The sequence below is a fragment of the Panthera tigris genome, chromosome D4 (assembly GCF_018350195.1).
Source record: "Panthera tigris isolate Pti1 chromosome D4, P.tigris_Pti1_mat1.1, whole genome shotgun sequence".
Lineage (NCBI taxonomy): Eukaryota > Metazoa > Chordata > Mammalia > Carnivora > Felidae > Panthera > Panthera tigris.
In genome coordinates, this window is record NC_056672.1 from 10,617,407 (window position 1) to 10,636,983 (window position 19,577).

General features: G+C 47.6%; 1 protein-coding gene across 4 annotated transcripts in view; it reads right to left on the minus strand.

Moving 5' to 3' along the window:
• The window catches only part of DOCK8 (dedicator of cytokinesis 8), a 226,632-nt gene that overhangs the window by 64,320 nt on the left and 142,735 nt on the right, over positions 1 to 19,577 (minus strand). For 3 of the 4 annotated variants that reach the window (XM_042964328.1, XM_007077463.3, XM_007077464.3), the window contains 7 exons: positions 19,348 to 19,449; positions 17,288 to 17,383; positions 16,123 to 16,357; positions 12,629 to 12,793; positions 10,830 to 10,999; positions 8,148 to 8,243; positions 3,620 to 3,715 (listed from right to left, as the gene is read on the minus strand). In XM_042964328.1, coding sequence (XP_042820262.1) covers positions 3,620 to 3,715; positions 8,148 to 8,243; positions 10,830 to 10,999; positions 12,629 to 12,793; positions 16,123 to 16,357; positions 17,288 to 17,383; positions 19,348 to 19,449 — 960 coding nt within the window. The remainder of the gene's footprint in view (positions 1 to 3,619; positions 3,716 to 8,147; positions 8,244 to 10,829; positions 11,000 to 12,628; positions 12,794 to 16,122; positions 16,358 to 17,287; positions 17,384 to 19,347; positions 19,450 to 19,577) is intronic. The other variant, XM_042964329.1, reaches the window with a different exon arrangement.

Genomic DNA, 19,577 nt, shown 5'->3' on the forward strand with positions numbered 1-19,577 from the left:
GGGACCCTGGCACACTTTGGTTACAACACCCAGAGCCCCGGGGAAGAGCAGCGTCTTGGGTGATCTGCCTGTGGACCGACCGCTTCCATTGGCTCAGATCGGCAAGAGATTTCTTCCCAACTCCCTCCTCTGTTTACCATCAGGGACTCCTAGAGGGAAGGAGGGCTAGCAACTTTAGCTTCCGCTTCCTCTCCCAGGGCCACAGAGTCCTAGTCAATAAATGTGCAAGATCAAAAGCAATTTTCACCTTTTCCATGGTTCTCTGGAACCATAGCTCCCTGCAGTTAAGGGCAGTAAAGGGGTACAGACGAAGCCTTTGGCTGACCCACAGAGCCCTCCTTAGGGCCACCACAGTTCCTGCAACCCCATCTATAGACTGGGGGTGAGAGCAAACTCTGGCCTCCAGGCTGTTCGAGGACTAAATGAGACAATGCTTAAAACGGTGCCCGGAGCATAGCTGGGAAGATGCACACTACATTTCGGATGGGATTATTTTTCCCTCCTCAGGGATGCCAGCAGTTACAGGATTAGAGGAAGGACAGTCATTGTGACACCTTCCGAGAATACAGACGGAGCTCTAAGATGCCAGGTGGAGCCACTGAGCCCTCAAAAGGCTGAGTCCATTCTGGCCGGGCATGGGAGAAGCAGTGTATTCAAGGTGATTTCTGAATATAAAAGTTTCGCATGTGATTAATACATTGGGCTAAGGAAGCGTTATGTAACTTTGAGGTTCCAAGGAGAGGCAAAACGGCAAGAGGACTGACGTTGGACGAGAGCCCTTGAGTCTTTGGCCCTCGGGGGCTGAGCGGGCTGGGCAAACCCTGCTTCAGTCTTCGTGTCCTGTGTGTGCAATGGGGATGACTCCCCAGGGTACTTCTCACACACAGGTCTTTACTGGGGTTTCAAGGACGTATTAAGGAGCCCTTAGGGCTGCTACTGGAACCCTGACATAGCAGAGTTTGAGAACCTCATCAGAGTTTTGGCTCTCCGGTCTAGCGATTGTGCTTATAATATGTAACTACTAAATAATATCTAAGAATGACTAGGTGACGTGTGTGTACATATGTGTGCGTGTGTATGCGTAAATGACGTGAGATATTTTTTAACGGGGATACCTTGGGACTTGGTTTGTTTGAGATTCCACAACATCAAATTTCGTTTTTGCTACCCGACTTTTCACGTGCCATCTGATAGATGAATTTGGTTTAAGATTATCTGCAAGAATTGTGTACAGATGGACGATGACCCGAGTGAATCTCCTTCACGTGGAGAAACTTGACGGCGAGTGGGGTGAGTACAGGGACGTACAGGAATGGCATGTTGGTGTTGATGCTTCTCATGCCTCAAGAGGGTTTCAAGGCCAGTTCATTTGCTGCCAGAGCACAGAGCTCGTGTCTCAGGGCTGACGCTGTTGCTATAACACTTGGAAGCTGTGGCCGCCCACCTTAATGAACTTGGCTTTTAGAACGGGAAATTGTGGTGCCGGCTGGGTACGAAGACCCTCGGCTCTGTCGATGCCTCGTGGGGCAGGGATGGTGGGGACTAGTGGATCTTCACGGGTGCTCACAAGTCCCCCAGGGAGACAGGATAATGTGCACTCCTGGGGTCCTCCTCTCCTTACCTCATTCAGTAGTCCTAGGGAGGGTCTCTAGAATCCGCTTCATTTTTACTAAACAGCCCCCAGGAGATTCTGTTGTAAGAATTCCAGACTGTGCCTTGAAAAGATGCCTCTCTAGCAAACACCCTTCCCCAGCTAGGGGTCGGGACTCGGTGAAAAGCTCAAAGATTTGAATCCTGGATGTTTTTGTGGCATGGGCCTGACTTCCTTTTAACCCGATTGCACATCTCTTCTCATTTCCTCCCCAGGATGACTTTTATTTTTGTTTCCTTTGACCCCTTGTTGTCTAATATCTATCCTATTATTCAGTACTGTTCCCTTTTTCTTAGGCTTGAACTTATATAGATAAACTAGAGCTCAGGGGGAAATCCTACCCTCTCTCTCATAAAACAAAAATTACTGACTTAATGTCACAGCGGAAAGAACCCAGTGACTATAAAGCTAACTCTATCACTAAATCCTAATCCACTCCTAACCCTAATCCCCGAGATTGTCTGTATATACATTTTTATGTACAATTGACTCTTGAACAACATGGGTTTGAACGGCGAGGGTCCACTTACATGCGGATTTTTTTTTTTTTGATAAGTACAATACAGTCCTGTAAATGTATTTCCTCTTCTTCATGATTGCTTAACATTTTTTCTTTTCTCTAGCCTACTTTATTGTATGAATACAGTATATGACACACATAACGTATAAAACATACACTGACTGTTTATGTTACTGGTAAGGCTTCCCGTCAACAGGAGGCTCTTAGTTAAGTCGTGGGGGGAGTCAAAGTTATATCTGAATTTTCATCTTGGGGGGGGGATGGCATTCCTCTCCCCTACAGTGTTCACGAGTCAACTGTGGTTGGTATCTACGCTTGTATCCCTTTTTCATTTAACATCATATCAAAATTTATCTCCATTTATCAACATTGATAAAACGGATATTCTTAGTTGCTTTCTTTTCCCTTCTAGTAATGATTCAAAACCTGGGTATTAGTATTGTTCTTTTCATGTGAAAATGAAGGACTACAGCTGTGCCTTCTGCCCTTCTAGTAGAGATCTGATAGAAGTTGGAGGGTAAACAGATTTGCAAGTTTCATTTTTTTTCTTTCCCTAATAAATATCAGTTGGTGCTTGTCTGGCACCAAGCAGTGTGCTGGGGCTACAGAGAGGATCATAAAGACAGACCCAAATCCTAGCAGTTGAATAAGCAAGACGGAAAGACAAATATAAATTGGGATGATTGCTGGAATGGAAATAAACAGGGTGTTTGAAGAACAGCAGAGAGGAAGACATATTACAGCATAAGCGGGTCAGAAAGGCCTCTCAGGGGTGGTGACGTTTAAGCTGAACCCCGAAGAGAAGAACCCAAAATGTGCGTGCCTGGGCGGGGGCAGGGGATGGGAGGTAGGGAGGGGAGGGAGAATCTGAGAAAGGCTTTGAGGCTGGAAAGGCCACAGCGTCTTACAAGAACCAAACTGGGAACGACGTGGCTGAATGAAGAGAGGAGGGTGGTATGAGCCCAGGTGAGAGACGGAGGGAAACATAATCGTACAAGGGCTTCATAAGCCACGATAAAATTTGTGCTTTATTTCCGGCACGCTGGAAATCGGTGAAGGGTTTTCAAGAGGAGGGCGACACGACCTGTTTAGAATCGGCAGCCCCCGTGCGAAATGACCGGGCCAGCGCAAAAACGAACACGTGCAAGGAGAAAGGAATTGTAAGAAGCACCCGGCAGACGATGGCAGCACAGCCAGGTGTGGGGCAGTGAGGATGGCTAGAAGCTACAGGCGGGAGGGACATTCTCAAGGTGGCATCGGCAAGCATGGGTAGGAAGACGGGCAGAGGAGTGAGGCAGAGTTGGATTTTGGGCAACGATCCCATATTTTCAGCAGGAGCAACTCGGGGGAAAAAAACGTCAGTCCCCAACCTGGGCAACTGCGCTGCCTTTCTGCAACGTGTTTCTCACGCCCTACGGGGTAGACACACAAACACGCAAGGATCTCACCAGAAGCTCGAAGAAGAACCAGGCGTACTTGAAGACGGTTTCTCTCACCATCCCGGTACTGACCACCATCTGCAGGGCAAGCTCCTCGTGGAAATGCTGGACGAGAACCAGAGAAACCAGTCTGAGATGGCAAGGGCCTTCCACACTGACACCTCTTCTCTCTAGTGGCTTGTTAGTTACTGACGCACATGTCCTAGGTGTCCCAGACCGCAGCTGGATGGCAAGGTCAGTGCTCAGGTAACCTGACACGGAGAATCTTCTAGGCAGGTGGGAGGAGGCTGGTGGTGGTATCATGGAAGAGGGCTAGGTCTGAAGGAATGGCCTTTGCCTGGGAGTGACCCTGCAGGTGGGGCTGAGACTGTTACTTTCCTCTCGGCCTGTGAGGCGAATTATCTGTGTGACCACGTGCAAGCCATTCCTCTCTTGGCTCTCAGTTTTCTCATCTATAAATCTGTTGGTTGGTAGCAACGGTGGTCAAACTGGAATGTGCGTCAGAATCCCCTGGAGGGATTGTTGAGACACGCAGACTGCTGGGTCCGCCCTCAGGGTTTTGGATTTGGATTTGGATCTTGTAAGTCTGGGGCCTGACCTGAGAATTTGTATTTCTAACAGGTTCCCAGGTGACGCTGGTGCTGTTGGCCCAGGGACCTCAATTCTAGAACCGTTGCCTAGGTGGTATCTAAACTCTCTTCCAGGGGTGCCTGGGTGGCTCAGTCAGTTAAGCACCTGACTCTGGCTCAGGTCAGGATCTTGTGGTTCATGGGTTCAGGTCCTGCGTTGGGCTCTGTGCTGACAGCTCAGAGCTTGGAGCCTGCTTTGGATTCTATGTTTCCCTCTCTGCCCCTCCCCTGCTCGCTCGCTCTCTCTCTCTCTCTCTCTCTCTCTCAAAAATAAAATAAACATTAAAAAAATTAAGCTCTGTTCCAGATAAGACAATTCTTGTTTTTATAATCGCACTATGGCATTGTAGGAAACATGATGGGTTGGGCTTATGAGCAGATCTTCTGCATTAAACAGCAGGGAACTCAGCATTTCTCAACTCCTATGTCCCAGGGTCAGATGCTGGAAGTTCTCGGCTTTGCTCTATGTCTACACTTCCTTTCGAGTTATCTAACTGCTCAACAGCAAACGTAGCAGGTGGTGACTGTGGCATCTTTGTACATTTCCCATTCCCTGGTTTATCTGGCTACTTATTAATGCACTGACAACAGCTTTGCTTGGGAGGAAGTTCAAGAATAAAGGTAAGGCCACCAATTCATCTCAGTTTTCCTGAGACTTGGTCTGGAAACAGAAAAGTCCTGCATCCCAGGGAACCCTTGGTCCTGGGCAAACAGAGATGGGCAGCCACCTTAACTAATGGCAAAAAATGGCATCTGCCTACTGTCATTGGATTTTGCTAATCTGGTGATCATAAAACCGAGCATAAATATAGATGAACTATTTTTTATTGTTCTGTGGGTGAGAGCTAAACTATTTGAGGGGTACCTGGGTGGCTCAGTTGATTAAGCATCAGACTCTTGGTTTCAGCTCAGGTCTTGATCTCAGCGTCTTGAGTTTAAGCCCCATACTGGGCTCCATGCTGGGTGTGGTTGATGGGGGGTGGGAGGGAAGAGAGGGTGGGTGATGGGTATTGAGGAGGGCACCTTTTGGGATGAGCACTGGGTGTTGTATGGAAACCAATCTGACAATAAATTTCATATATTGAAAAATAAATAAATAAAATAAAATAAAATAAGAAAACAAAAAAACCGATTTGAGCATCCTAATACCACATGCGAGGGTACCAGCAAAATGGCAGTTAAGTCTTCAATTCAATCCCTAAAACAAAAATTGATTATAGCAAAGGCTGCCCTTACAAACCTTTACAGCACCCACCCTAAACAGTGTGCAAGGAACCCAATTTACTATCTCACGGACATTAACATTTGAGAATTAGTAAGCTAAAGGGAGACTCAAGGAAAAACCCATGTGCAGATGGCTGGGTATTCTATTTATATCCTTAGCCGGTTAATGGCGATGGGTGCAAAATGCTTAGATGTTTCAGCTTGTCAGGAGGCCCCCCCCTTCATTCTTCCAGGTGAGTCAAATCTTTATGATCTTAACACACGGAAAGAGGGCATTTGTCTGCTGTTAGGAGACTGCCAGGAAGCTCACCCCCTTGAGAGCGCCAGGAGGCGGAATGTTAATGTAGCAGGTGGTCTAAGTGTGCCTATGATGTAAGTTGGCTACGCCCGGATCTTGCCCCTGTAGGAAAGACACGCTCCGCTAGCTTCAAAGGTAACCTCTGGAAAATAGGTCAGTTTGACTGCCAGAGTCTTATGGCAAGAAGAGATTAGAGGATAAGCTGCTTCTTAAAGTAATTTATGTTGCTTACCAGGCAACATTATTACAAGAACACCTTGCTCCTGACGTTACAGGAGACAGCCAAGCAGCTAAATCCTTTTTTGCTGAGCTACCGAGGAAACACTGTCTCAGCTGCCCTCTGAAATGAAAAGATTGGCTTCTGGTCATTGAAACCAGCAGGAACAAAGTCAAAAGAAGGCAAGTGCAAAACCAAATGTGATGGCCTGCCTTAAGGAAGCCTGGCTGCCGGCAAACCATGGCTTTTAAAAGAGGGACTTTGTGGGGCGCCTGGGTGGCTCAGTCGGTTGAGCGTCCGACTTCGGCTCAGGTCACGATCTCGCGGTCCGTGAGTTCGAGCCCCGCGTCGGGCTCTGGGCTGATGGCTCAGAGCCTGGAGCCTGCTTCTGATTCTGTGTCTCCCTCTCTCTCTGCCCCTCCCCCGTTCATGCTCTGTCTCTCTCTGTCCCAAAAATAAATAAACGTTAAAAAAATTTTTTTTTTGTTAAAAGAGGGACTTTGTAACCAGTCACTGCAAAGCACCAAGCTAAGTTTCAGAGTAGGTGCAAAAGTTATTGTCAGCACCTGGCCCCATCTTTTTTCACTTCTTTGAAAAGTAACTCCTGGTACCTCTCCCCAGACATACGGTGCCTGGACTACTGAAAAGTCTGCACCCCCAGGCGCAGGCAGCACCCCCACCCCGCCACGCTTGATCTTTCCCTCACTTGGTCCAAAGTGAGCTGAGCTGAGGCTCCTTCCCTCCTTGCATGTTTCATAAACATTCCCCGTGGTGTCAGCTGTTGCAAACGGCTTACTGTGTTATCCTTCCAATCAGCATACTTAGATTTTAATAAGGGTCTTGAAAGACACTCAAGGGCTTAAGTAACTACCATAAAGGAGCAATTCTGGGTGCCTGGCAGAGGAGAAATCCTAAGACACCCCCACCCCTTAGACCACACAGGCCGTGACTGGGGCGGGAGAATTTTTTTTATATAGGATGTTCTGGCGAGCAGTTTGTAAAGTCTCTGAACTCATAAGTAAAGCTGATTAGAATGAATTAAGTTTATTCATTATTTGAGAGAGACAGAGACAGTATGAGTGGGGGAGAGGTAGAGAGCGAGGAAGAGAAAGAATCCCAGGCAGGCTCCATGCTGTAGGCTCAGAGCCTGACGCGGGGCTTCATTTCATGAACCGTGAGATCATGACCTGAGCCAAAATCAAGAGTCGGCGCTCAACTGACTGAGCCACCCAGGCACTCCCGATTACGAAGAGTTTTGGGGCGCCTGGGTGGCTCAGTCGTTTAAGTGTCTGACTCTGGCTCAGGTCATGATCTCGCAGCGTGTGAATTCAAGTCCCACGTTGGGCCTCTGTGCTGACAGCTCGGAGCCTGGAGCCTGCTTCCGATTCTGTGTCTCCCTCTCTCTGCCCTTCCCTTTGCTTGTGCTCTGTCTCTGTCTCTCTCTCTCAAAATTAAATAAATAGACATTAAAAAGATTTTTAAAAACGAATGAATTTTGAGGAAGCATTTCCTGTCACTTGATCTAGTACTGAAATAATTGATACCTAATTATTGCCATTCACTTTTGTTGAGAACGAACTGTCCTCGGCTTACCTGCTACTGAAAAAGAAACTAATGCAGTGCTTCTGAAACCGTGTCTCTGGATGAGCGTCACCTGGGAACTTGTTAGAAATGCAAATTCTTGGGCTCCACTTCAGATCTATTGGGTCAGAAACTCCGGGAGTAGGGTGCAGCCATCAGTTTTAACAAACCCTCCGGCAGGGCACCTGGATGGCTCAGCGTATTGAGGGTCTGACTTTGGCTCAGGTCATGATCTCGCAGTTCGTGAGTTAGAGCCCCGCATCGGGCTCTGTGCTGACAGCGCAGAGCCTGGACCCTGTCTCTTTGCCCCTCCCCTGCTTGCGCTCTACCCAGCCCCCTCCCCCCAAAATAAATAAACATTAAAAAAAAAAAAACCCTGCAGGTACTTCTGAATGCATGGAAATTTGGAGAACCACTCACTGAATAGGACACCAATTGGTCAAAAAATGGACGATGAGGGACAGAGCTACAAAAGTGTGTGTGTGTCAGGAGGGTGAGAACGAGGGAGGAGAGCACTTTGATGGTGTCTATTATAAATCATAGTGAGAGGACACGGGCAAATCGTACTCACACTGCCCGGCTCTGTACCTTTTTGCTGGCTGGCCTTGGGGCTGTGGTCGAACTGGGAACATCATTGTTGCCAGAGCAATAGTAAGACATTCGGTTGCAGTTACGATCAGCAATCTGAAAAACACAAACCATGACGTATCTGTCCACTGACACTGGTTCACTGCACAGATGAGCCTGCGGTCTGGGAATCACAACCTCAGAACTCATTTCCGATACATTTCTGCCTTTTTTTTTTTTCTGGTTACCAAGGAAAGACAATTGTCATAAATATAAAACAGAGCAAAGAATGTAAGGTCACATTTAATTTTATTGCTCCTGAGATAATCACTGTTAGCAGTTTAGTGTGTAGAGTGACCCATAGTTAAAACCTCGTTAAGACCACGGGCTGCCGAAGTCCCTTCCATGTTGTGACTTTATTGGGAGGGCGTGAAAAATAAAGTGTGGGAACAGCGCCTCTCTGTGGGCTAGTACGGTACTGTCGTGGGCTCTTAAAACACTATTTTAAAAATTGTCAAAAACCACTGTGGACAAAACGTTCTCCCCTTGCTACAACACGATTAGAAAATTCTTAACCCAATCCACATAGAAATTTAATAATTTCATTTTTATTAAGGACACCAGAATGATCAAGGCTGTCATTGATAGCTGCAGGCTATTTCCCCCGCCCTTCCCCCCAGGGGCCATCAGAAAATGCTAATGCTTAAAGGGACCTTAAATATGAGGTTGGACCATGGTGTGCTGGCAAAGGTAACAATCGGCTTCTGAGGGGGAGGAGCTGGTGTGCAGCATTTGCCTATTTCTGTGCTGTAAATGCTTTCATCGTGGCAGATTTCAGGTTAACATAACGTCACTGAACAGAGCGTTGGGAAGAGAGGTGCACTAGCAAATCATTCTGTTGTATATCCTCCATACAAATACAATAGACACAAATGACCTCAAGAACACAGATAAGAGTAAAACGTAGTAAAATAGTGAGGAAGGGCATTTGAATACTACCTTTCTAAAGTGGAATAATTTTGGATTTATGGACAAGTTGCAAAGGTAGTACAGAGCTCTTGTGTACCCTTCTTTGCCCAGTTCCTCTTGATGTTAGTATCTTACATAATTATGACACCTTTGTCAAAACTGAGAAATTAACATGGGCTCATGACTAGCAACTAAACCACAGATTCAGATTTTACCAGTCTTTCCGCTAACGTAGAGTTTCAGTTTTCAGATCCAATCCAAGATACCATATTACATTTAGATTAGTTTTTAGTTAATACAGCTTATTTAATTGTTAGTTTATATAATTTCATTTTTGACAGTGTCTGTGGTTAACATCTGGCTCAGAACACTTCAGAAATTTGACCAATCAGCTCTCAGAAGCCGTGGGTTGATTCTGGAAGTCAAAAAAGGTAGAATAGAAACAATTTCATATGGTGCACACTCTAGATTGTTAGAATCTTTGGTAGTGGGTCTCTATTCATCCATGGTTCAGAAACTCCACAGAGACGAGGAAAAGGAGGCCCAGGGCAGGATCAGACTTGCCCCTGACCCCTCAGCTGGGGGGGTGATAGAGTCGAGACCCAATTCTGGTCTCCAAATCATTCTTCTCACAACACACTGTCTCCAGTGGGCGGATTTTGTAAGAGAAACTATGTCAACACCTAGGAGTTTGATTTATCATAATCAGGGGAAATGAAATTACTCTAAAAGCTTATCCATAGATCCATAGATAACTGGGGAAAAAAATTCAGATGGCAGCTTTATAGAAAAACAAACAACAATACTGAATTATACACTCAGGAGTGTGAATTTCATGATTCTATCACAATTTTGCAAAAAATGTTCAGGTGAGACACATTCTACAAAGTATCTGACCAGGACTCCTCAAAACTGTCAAGGTCATCAAAACCAAGGGAAGTCTACAAAATTGTCCCAGCCAAGAGGTGACTGAGGAGACAGGACTACAAAATATACTGTGGTATCCCGGATGGGATCCTGGAACAGAAAAATGGCATTAGGGAAAAACGGATGAAATCTGAATAAGATATGAAACTTTAATTAATAAAAATAATAATGGATCAACATTAGTTAATTGTGGCAAATGTACCATCCTAATATAAAATGTTAATAAAAGAGAGACTAGGTAAGGAGTATACAAAAACTTTCTGTACTATATTCACAATAATTCTATAAATTTTCAAGTGTTACAAAATAAAAAATTGTGCCAAGAAAAAGCAAAGAATTCATGGTAGGAAAACAGGATAGCCCAAGTCATCAACCCTCTCAGGATCTCCGTTTTTGTTTATAAAACCTGGCTTTGCTCTTTGGAATTATTATATGGGGAAATCAACTTATGGATGTGAATGAATATTTAAAAACAACAATGGCAACAACACCATTCTAGTCATCTGAAAAACAATCAAAGTTACATTTGCTTCTTTGCAAACAGAATCCATGGACCCCATGCGGCTCAATCAGCTATCCCCTAAAGATTTCCCACCAGTGGCAACTAACTGAGCAGATCTTCAAATGCCAGGCTTGCCTCTGCCCGTTGGCAGAATGGTCTCGATCACTTCCAAAGCCGAAGCCCTGAGAGCATCGGGCCAGCGGAGCAGGGGCAACGGTCCCGGTCGATTTCGTGCCGTTTTGCCAAGTTTCGGTGAAAAATGAAAAGAGCTCGCGTCACCTTTCAGGGTTTGACACCTTCCCTACCTTTGACGACATGATGTTCTTTACCTCCTCGTCTGCTGCACAGTGTGGTCCCGCGAGGTCTGGATTACTACTGCTCATCACCCGCGCCTGCAGCAGCTTTGAACTCACGGCAGCAGCCGACGTGCGTCCAAAGGTGTGGTAGCGAGGGTCGGGGAGGCCAGCAGGGGCGCCTGCACCCCGCCAGGTACCGACATGTCAACAGAGAGGGGATCAGAGTCACTTACTGTGCTTGAAAGGGGAAGGGAGAGAGTGGAACGAAAACCCACCTGATTAGATCTTGGAATTAGGGTCTTATATCAAATGCTGGGGGAGGTCCGAGGGGCAGTTGATAAGGTGGGAGGCAGCAGGGAGCTGGGAACACACACCTCATCCAAAGGCAGAGGTGGCTACTGAGCCAACCCCAGGGCTACTGGAGCTTCTGATGGTTCTAGACAAGCTAGAAATGTGGACTTCTAAACTTATTAATATTTACATTAAGACAGCTTTAAAAGTCCCGTGAGGTGTTCTGAGATCTGAGAATCCAAGGAATCCTCTGAGCCTCATATCAGTTTTCACCGTGATGTGTAAGTCTTCAAAAGTGATTATGTGAGTCTATGAGATATTACCAGTTCTGTAAAAACTCAATCGAGGGGCACCTGGGTGACTCAGGGAGTTAAGCGTCCGACTTCGGTGTAGGTCAAGATCTCATGGTTTGTGAGTTTGAGCCCTGCATATGGCTCTCTGCTGTCAGCTCAGAGCCTGCTTCGGATTCTGTCTCCCTCTCTCTCTCTCTGCGCCTACCCTGCTCACTCTCTCTCTTTTTCAAAAATAAGTAAACATTAAAAAAAAAAAAAAACTTACACAAAAAACCTCAGTCGAAATTACAGGTTTACTTGCAATGAGGCTGCGTGGACTAATAAAAATGGCAAGTTCCTTTGCTAGGTAGGACCTGGAGGTTTGTAAACTTGGTAATGCTACTTTTCATATCCTGCTGACTAGAAGCACCAGGCGATTCTTACCTCTGTAACTAATTGGGAAGACTGGAGAAAGGCACCGTTGTTATTTCAAAAGTTTAGTTTGGGGGAAATGAGGACAGGGATTTCTTTTCTTCATAATGAGACGTTTAGGAGGCAGTGCTCACCACGACAGTCAGATATGTGTTGTGTCCCTGGTCATTATCATCCTAGTGTCCTACATTCCTGTTGTCACTGAGCCATCTTTGAAAAGAAAAGATCCTCGCCTGCATCAGAAATTACCCACTGCGGGGGCGCCTGGGTGGCTCAGTCGGTTGAGTGGCCGACTTCAGCTCGGGTCATGATCTCACAGTCCGTGAATTCGAGCCCTGCATCGGGCTCTGTGCTGATGGCTCAGAGCCCGGAGCCTGTTTCAGATTCTGTGTCTCCCTCTCTCTGACCCTCCCCCGTTCATGCTCTGTCTCTCTCTGTCTCAAAAATAAATAAACATTTAAAAAAAATTTTTTTTAAAAAAGAAATTACCCACTGGGTAAAGACCAGTGAGAGGTCATCCCACCGGTGGAAAAAAAGAGGAAGTGCCTACGGTATACAAAGAGGGAGCGAGGCAGGAAGGAAGCAAGAGGGAAAGCTCTAGAAATAAACTTCTCAATTCAGCATTCATGTTCCGTTTTGTATCACTGATGCAAAAATAAGTGACAAATGAACAAAATGGGTTTTACCTGGAAAAAAAGTTTCCGTGGAAGAGGTGATGTTGGGCATTTTCTTATATTTGTAATTATGTGGCAGTGGGCTGGGGGTGGGGGTGGGGACCTGCCCACCAGATGACCACACCGGGGGCAACGCTACCTGACTTGGGTGAGTCCCTGGGCGGCTCCGGCAGGCGGAAGACATAGTGCACGTACGAGGCCAGCAAGCAGTTCCTCCCGTGCTGGTCCTTGGCCAGGTCCTTGCTGTTGTGCAGACTGTTGGCGATGGCCACGACAGACTCAAAGGCAAACTGGGAGAAGTTGGCTGAGGAACCGAGAGAAAAACGGGTGGCCTCATCATCAGTCATTAATGAATCCAGGTGGAATGTTCTCTAGGGCTGGGTCCTCAATGGATCAGAGGTAGAATGTTCTCCGGGGCTGTGCCAAGGAGTCCTCGCTGCCGACCAGCTGAACCAGGCAGGTCACGATGCGGGCCGGGGCAGAGTGAGCAGTTTTAGGGCCACCCTCCGCCCCGGCTCTGCTTACTGGGAACGACTTGCACATTTCCTTCTCCATCTCCCCCTGTGGCCAGGACTTGAGACGGGGTCTACTGTGGCTCTTCACAACAAAGACTTGAGACCGTCTAGACCCCCTTCCCCCTCTCAACCGTGCTGTGACCTGGTGTTACTCAGCGGGACCCGCACTGACATGAGCACTATCACCTGGGAGCCAGTTAGACATGCAGACTCTCGGGCCCCGCCCCGGACCTCCGGAGTCAGAATCCGCATTAAAAAGATGCCCAGGTGATTCTCAGGTGCGCTTGGGTCTGAGATGTGCTGTTGCAGCACGCAGATTCTTGGGGCCACAGATTAATCTAAAAAGGGAGATGTGGGGCGCCTGGGTGGCTCAGTCGGTTAAGCGTCCGACTTCGGCTCAGGTCATGATCTCGCGGTCTGTGGGTTCGAGCCCCGCGTCGGGCTCTGTGCTGACAGCTCAGAGCTTGGAGCCTATTTCGGATTCTGTGTCTCCCTCTTTCTCTGACCCTGCCCTGTTCATGCTCTCTCTCTGTCTCAAAAATAAATAAACGTTAAAAAAAATTTTTTTTTAAATAAAAATAAAAAAAAAATAAAAAGGGAGATGTATCGTGCTGTCCTCTGTAGTGGACCCACCCAAATGATTGATGACTGTGTACAGTCTTGTTCAGGAGCCCCAAGCCCTCCACGGTTTGGCCCCACCCTAGGTATCCAGTCTTGTACCTTTTCTGCTCAAATTCAACTCCCTTTAAAATGAGGTAGCTGTTCAGTCCCCACCGTGTGTCTGCTCTGTCTTAGCTCTGCCATTTTTCTCATGCTGTTGTCCTCACTTGGAAAGTGCTCTCTGCTCCCACCGGCAAAATCCCAGCAGCCCTGCAATGATGGGCACAATCCCCCCTCCTCCACGAAGACTCTGACACCACCCAGTACAGGGTTTCAGTGACACCGACACATAAACTTCTTTGGCCGTTCCTGGGGGAACTCTGTCTCTCTGAGGAGGCATCCAGCCTCCCGGCATTCACCGGGGTGAAGTGCATTTCTCCTCCTTTCTTGTCTCCCCACCGTGCCTTCCATAGTGCCTGACAGATGGGTTCTGAATAAATGCTGCACCTTAAGTGCCTCCAACTATTTGGTCCCCCAGGACAGGCAGCAACTTGCTACAAGCTCAAAACAGGTGAATGAACACTCTGTCTAGTGAACAAGTCTATGTTAAATAGCTGGAACATACGGGGCGCCTGGGTGGCTCCTGTTGGTTAAGCATCTGACTCTTGATTTCGGCTCAACTCATCATCTCACGGTTTGTGAGTTCCAGCCCCGCGTGAGGCAGTGCGCTGATGGCGTGGAGCCTGCTTAGGATTCTGTTCCCCTCTTTCTGCCCCTCCCTCTCTCAAAATAAATAAAAATAAACTTAAAAACACTAGCTGGAACAGACAAAGCAGGGTGCAGATATGTGGGGGCATGGGAAGAAATCTGGGAGGGGGGTGAGCTTGCCAGTTTGCAGGAATCTATCCGGAGAAGCAACAGCTCCACGAACAACACTCTGGCCTGCCTGTGACAAGGATGTCTAACCTGTGGATGCACGAAAGAAGCATCCCAGGACACGATGCACCCGAGGGATTCTTCCCGGCTCTGCAGGCTACCTGGCATGTTCTAGACTATGAGTTCATGGCCCCTCCCCGCCAGCTCACTCATGTGCCACGGCCCAACTGTGTTACTTACTTCTCTTCTGACACTCCCAGGAAAGGGTCTTCCGATACTGTTTTCTGAACCTCTTTTTTTCTAAACCAGACATTCGGGTTTTCCGCCTTTGTCTTGCGCTTCTTACTTGCACATTTTGGCCTTTTCCCCTCCGCCCCTCCTTCAAAGCCATCTCAAATACCGTCTTCTTCCTGGGACCCTCCTTCATCCTCCCAGATGGATGTTTTCACCACCCCTGCTCCGGTATTTAGCATATGTGTCCCTATGAGGACTTCTGTCGGTCCTGCTGCTCTTTGCCATGTTGTAAGTCCCATACGCTCTTGACTGTTCCTGCAGAGCCTACAACACCTAGCAGAGGACTGGAGCATGGGTGGGACCCAAAAGACATCCGCTGGACTGGAGGGCACAAGACCACATAAGTCCAGCTGAAAACAGCCCGAACAAAGGTGCCTCACAGCTACTGGTCCTGCAGGAGTCCGGGGAACCGCCGGACCCAGGTCATACCTGACATTGTCCCCAGAGGAAGTCTTACACATCGTACTTAGTGCTAACGTGTTCAAAGTAAGCATTTAAAATATACTGTAAGACAGAAAAACCACTGAGTGGTTGCTGGGGACTGAGGGGAAGGGTGAATGGGGAGTGGCTATGGATGGGTAGGGGCTTCCTAAATTTAGGGCTGATGAAAATGTTCTGGAATTAGATACCAGTGACAGTTGGACAACTATGTGAATGTGCTAAAAATCAGTGAATTGTGGGGCTCCTGGTTGGCTCAGTCAGTTGAACGCCTGACTAGTGATTTCAGCTCAGGTCATGATCTCACGGTTCGTGAGTTTGAGCCCCGTGACAGGCTCTTTGCTGACAGTGCGGAGCCTGCTTGGGATTCTCTCTCTTTGCCCCACCCCTGCATGCTCTCTCTTTCTCCCACTCTATTTTTCTAAATAAATACATAAACTTAAAAAAAAAAACAAATGAATTATATGCTTTAGTGAATTTTAAGATATGCATATTATATCTCCATAAAAAAGCGATCACACTGAATTTCAATTTAGAGAGTTCCTTTCCTCCCATTTAATAGGAACTGTCTGACTTCTTCAAACCCTATTTCTTTGTTGGTCAAGAAAACAAATATCTCAGAGGTAAAATAAATCCATCAATTATGAGAAATGGAACTTGAAATATTGCCTCTGATCATTCAGTACATACGTCGTTAAAAGCTGCAATTTTAAGCATCCTACATTAATATGCATTTTTTTTAACATCCAGGAAGTCTCAAAAAAAAAAAAAATCAGTGGACTTGGCTTCCCTGGACTCACGTCATCATTGGAAAGGAAGATAGCACCGCCCCTGTTCTCAGGATTTCCGGGAAGTCTCGGTTCCCACAACAAGGTGCCGCCCCCCTCCCCCGGCCCCGCAGGCCTCCCACCTGTCTGGCCGGCGATGACCATGGGCTGCACGGAGAGCTGGAAGAGCTTGTCCAGCACCAGGTGCAGGAACAGCACCAGCGGCTCCAAGCGGGAGGAGTTCAGGCAGATGAGGCTGAGCTTCAGCTCGTGCTCCAGCGACGTCTCGCTGATCTTCTGGTCCAGCACGCGGATGGGGAAGGTCACCTGGCTCTCCAGGGAGTGGCAGAGGGTGAAGAACCTCTCCAGGTGGTTGTCCTAGGAGGGCAGATGGCACACGTTGCACAGGGCTCACCCCTCCGTGCTCACCAGGGGGTGCACGGACACATACAGCTCCAAGCCTCTCATCCCACGTTCCAGACCAGGAGTTCTAAGACAAGGCTGTTTCACACCGAGGGTATGAACTCCTCTGTGCCATGGTGTGAACCAAACAATCGCTTCTTTAAATTTTTTTTTTTTTTTTTATGTTTTATCTTATATTTGAGAGAAAGAGAGAGAGAGAGAGGAAGCATGAGCAGGGGAGGGTCAGAGAGAGGGAGACACAGAATCCAGAGCAGGCTCCAGGCTCTGAGCTGTCAGCACAGAGCCCGACGCGGGGCTCGAACTTGCGAGCAGTGAGATCATGACCTGAGCCGAAGTCGGATGCTCAACCGGCTGAGCCACCCAGGCGCCCCAAAACAATCTCCTGATAACTATTAACTGAAGAAAACATGCTTTGGACTCTGGCATGGTTTGTAAGCAGAGGCAAGGACACCAGGTTAGACACGTTGCCAAACAGGGGGTCTGAGCACACGTAAAGTGCAGGCAGGGGCCAGAAAAGGAGGGAATGTCGAACTGGCATGGGGGAAAGCTGGAGAGATGGCAGGATGACAGAGGGAAATGAGACAGCAGAAGAAAACGCTGCAAATGGGACCCCCTCGCACAATGTCTCAGCCAGCAGGCAGCAGGGCAGGTCCTGGGTTCCTTCATCTAGGAGCTCCACATTTTTATGAGGTCTTCCTCATTTAAACCACAAATAAAACCTGAACAGGCCTGGAAGTCTCCACAAAGAACCAAAGGTTGTTTTTGTTCTACCCATGCACAAAGACGGTCACTGATATTTTACTGGACTCTGTCCTTACAGGTTTCTCTGCTGTACCCACAGCTTCCTTCTGGCTCTGATCTGAAGTGGACCTTGAGGTTCCTTACCTGGGTGTGAACCGAGGAAACAGCTTGCACTTCAATATTAAATACTCCCTTATGTCCTTCAGCCCACTTAATGGGAGGGTTCTGTGGAGGGACTTTCTATGTTAAAGAAAAAAAAAAAAAAGATTAGCAATTCAGTCCCCTTTTCTGATCACCGACAAGCCGAGTGAAGCAACTTGACCCTGTCAATGTCAGAGTTCTACAAATATAACCCTCCCTGGAAGCCTAATCTGAGTGGTCCAGGAGTTAAGAGCCCTGAGTTCAAGTTCAGTTCTTCACAGAATTAGTTACTGTTACTTTGACAAGTCAAATAAACTCCCATTTTCTTATGCTGAAAGGAGGGATCAGAAGTGAGTGATGTGGGGCGCCTGGGTGGCTCAGTGAGTTAAGCATCTGACTTCGGCTCAGGTCATGATCTCGCGGCTCGTGAGTTCCAGCCCCGTGTCGGGCTCTGTGCTGACAGCTCAGAGCCTGGAACCTGCTTCAGATTCCGTGTCTCCCTCTCTCTCTGCTCCTCCCCTGCTTGTGCTCTCTCTCTCTCTCTCAAAAATAAATAAACATTACAAAAAATTGTTAAAAAAAAAAAAAGTGAGTGATGGGTCTTAAACTCCCATCCAGCAGTGATAATCCTGGATTCCAGGGAGTAATACTGCAGCGAATTCCCCATTAGTCAGGAATGTCAAGACCAAGTGTAGAATATCTTACAAGACATGAAATTTTAATGCTTTCGAGTGCCTGCAGTTCCTTTCCCTTTTAACACCGTGTTTCCAAATAGCAGTCCTGGTAGGCTCCCGCTTTAATTACTCAAAAGGACTCTTTCATATACTATTCATAGATCAGCAGTTGTTCAGTCCTTAGGGACTTGCCTTAAATTCCCACCAGAATTGGCATCCTCTAGAGACACCACCACACAGCGTTGGTGAGCACCGCCCAGCCTGGCCCAGCCACGTGAGTGTGGGCGTCTCCCGCCTTCTAATGGAAGGAGGCTTGCTGCATCTACAAGGGGAGGATGTGTGCATGGGGTGCGGACCCTTGGAAGTCCTCAGACAGACTCACAAATGGGGGCTCAAAGCTGGATCCAGCCCACAGACAAGTTCTGTTCGGCCCAGTGTTAGAAACTTTTCTTTTTTTTTTTTAACGCTTATTCATTTCTGAGATACAGAGAGAGAGGGACAGAGTGTGAGCAGGGGGCGGGGACACAGAGACAGGGAGACACGGAATCCTAAGTGAGGCTCCAGGCTCTGAGCTGTCGGCACAGAGCCCGACGCGGGGCTCGAACTCAAGAACCACGAGATCATGACCTGAGCTGAAGTCGGATGCTTAACTGCCTGAGCCACCCAGGTGCCACAAGAGCCCTTATCTTTTAAGATAATTGTAAAATATTTATAAATGAAATGATATAACGTCTGGGATTTGCTTCAAAGTAATACTGACTGATGCAAACCTGCGCCAGGCAGACGAGGAGCACGAGAGCTGGTGCAGGGCCAGTGCCTCTGTTGTGACCACGGAGAGGCCACCGGGCTCCCTTAAAAGGGTGGACTGCAGCACTGTGCATGTGCAAGAGGTGGCACAGGAAACAGGAGGAAGCAAAGACTACCGACATTGGCATCTCGGGAGCAATAAAGGTATCCAACTGCAGACAGCGACAAGGGACCCAGAGGAGGAGAACCCGGCGACAGTTAGTGTGGGAACCTGCTAAAAGGATCTGTACTGAGAGCAGCTGTTGTCGCGGAAGGGCTCTATCTGCCTTGTGCTTTACAATACATTATTCTGTGAGTCCCTTTGTCGTGGCGAATGCAAGGCGGTGCTTCCTTGGGTGCAAGGTGCATTTGCCAAATATTCAGAACTGGGGATGCCTCAATGAAGGGGGTTCCACGTCCACATCTGCTCCCATCCTATCAGAGCAACGTGCTCTCAGAACATGCAACACGCTGAGAGACGGCCGTCCTCCCAAACATGCTGAGCATCCTCAGTCACATTTAAGGGAATGAGAAGTGCATCTGGGCAGGTGGTCCAAGACCATGGCCAGCCAGGAAAGGGCTCCTGGCTAACTTGGCGGTTACCTCTGCAGAATGCATGGAATAGTTGGGGGGCAGCTTTTCCAAGGCAACTGGGAGACAGTAGGATCCCGTTTGAAGGCGTTCGTTTAAGAGAATTGGCAGCCACTGAAACAGATGATGTAAAGAATAAAGTGGTATTTATTACAGCACATAATTCTGGCAATTTATCTAGCTCACAATAATCAAATGCAACTAAATGATGATTAGATATTGACCAGGCCTCTTTGCGGCAG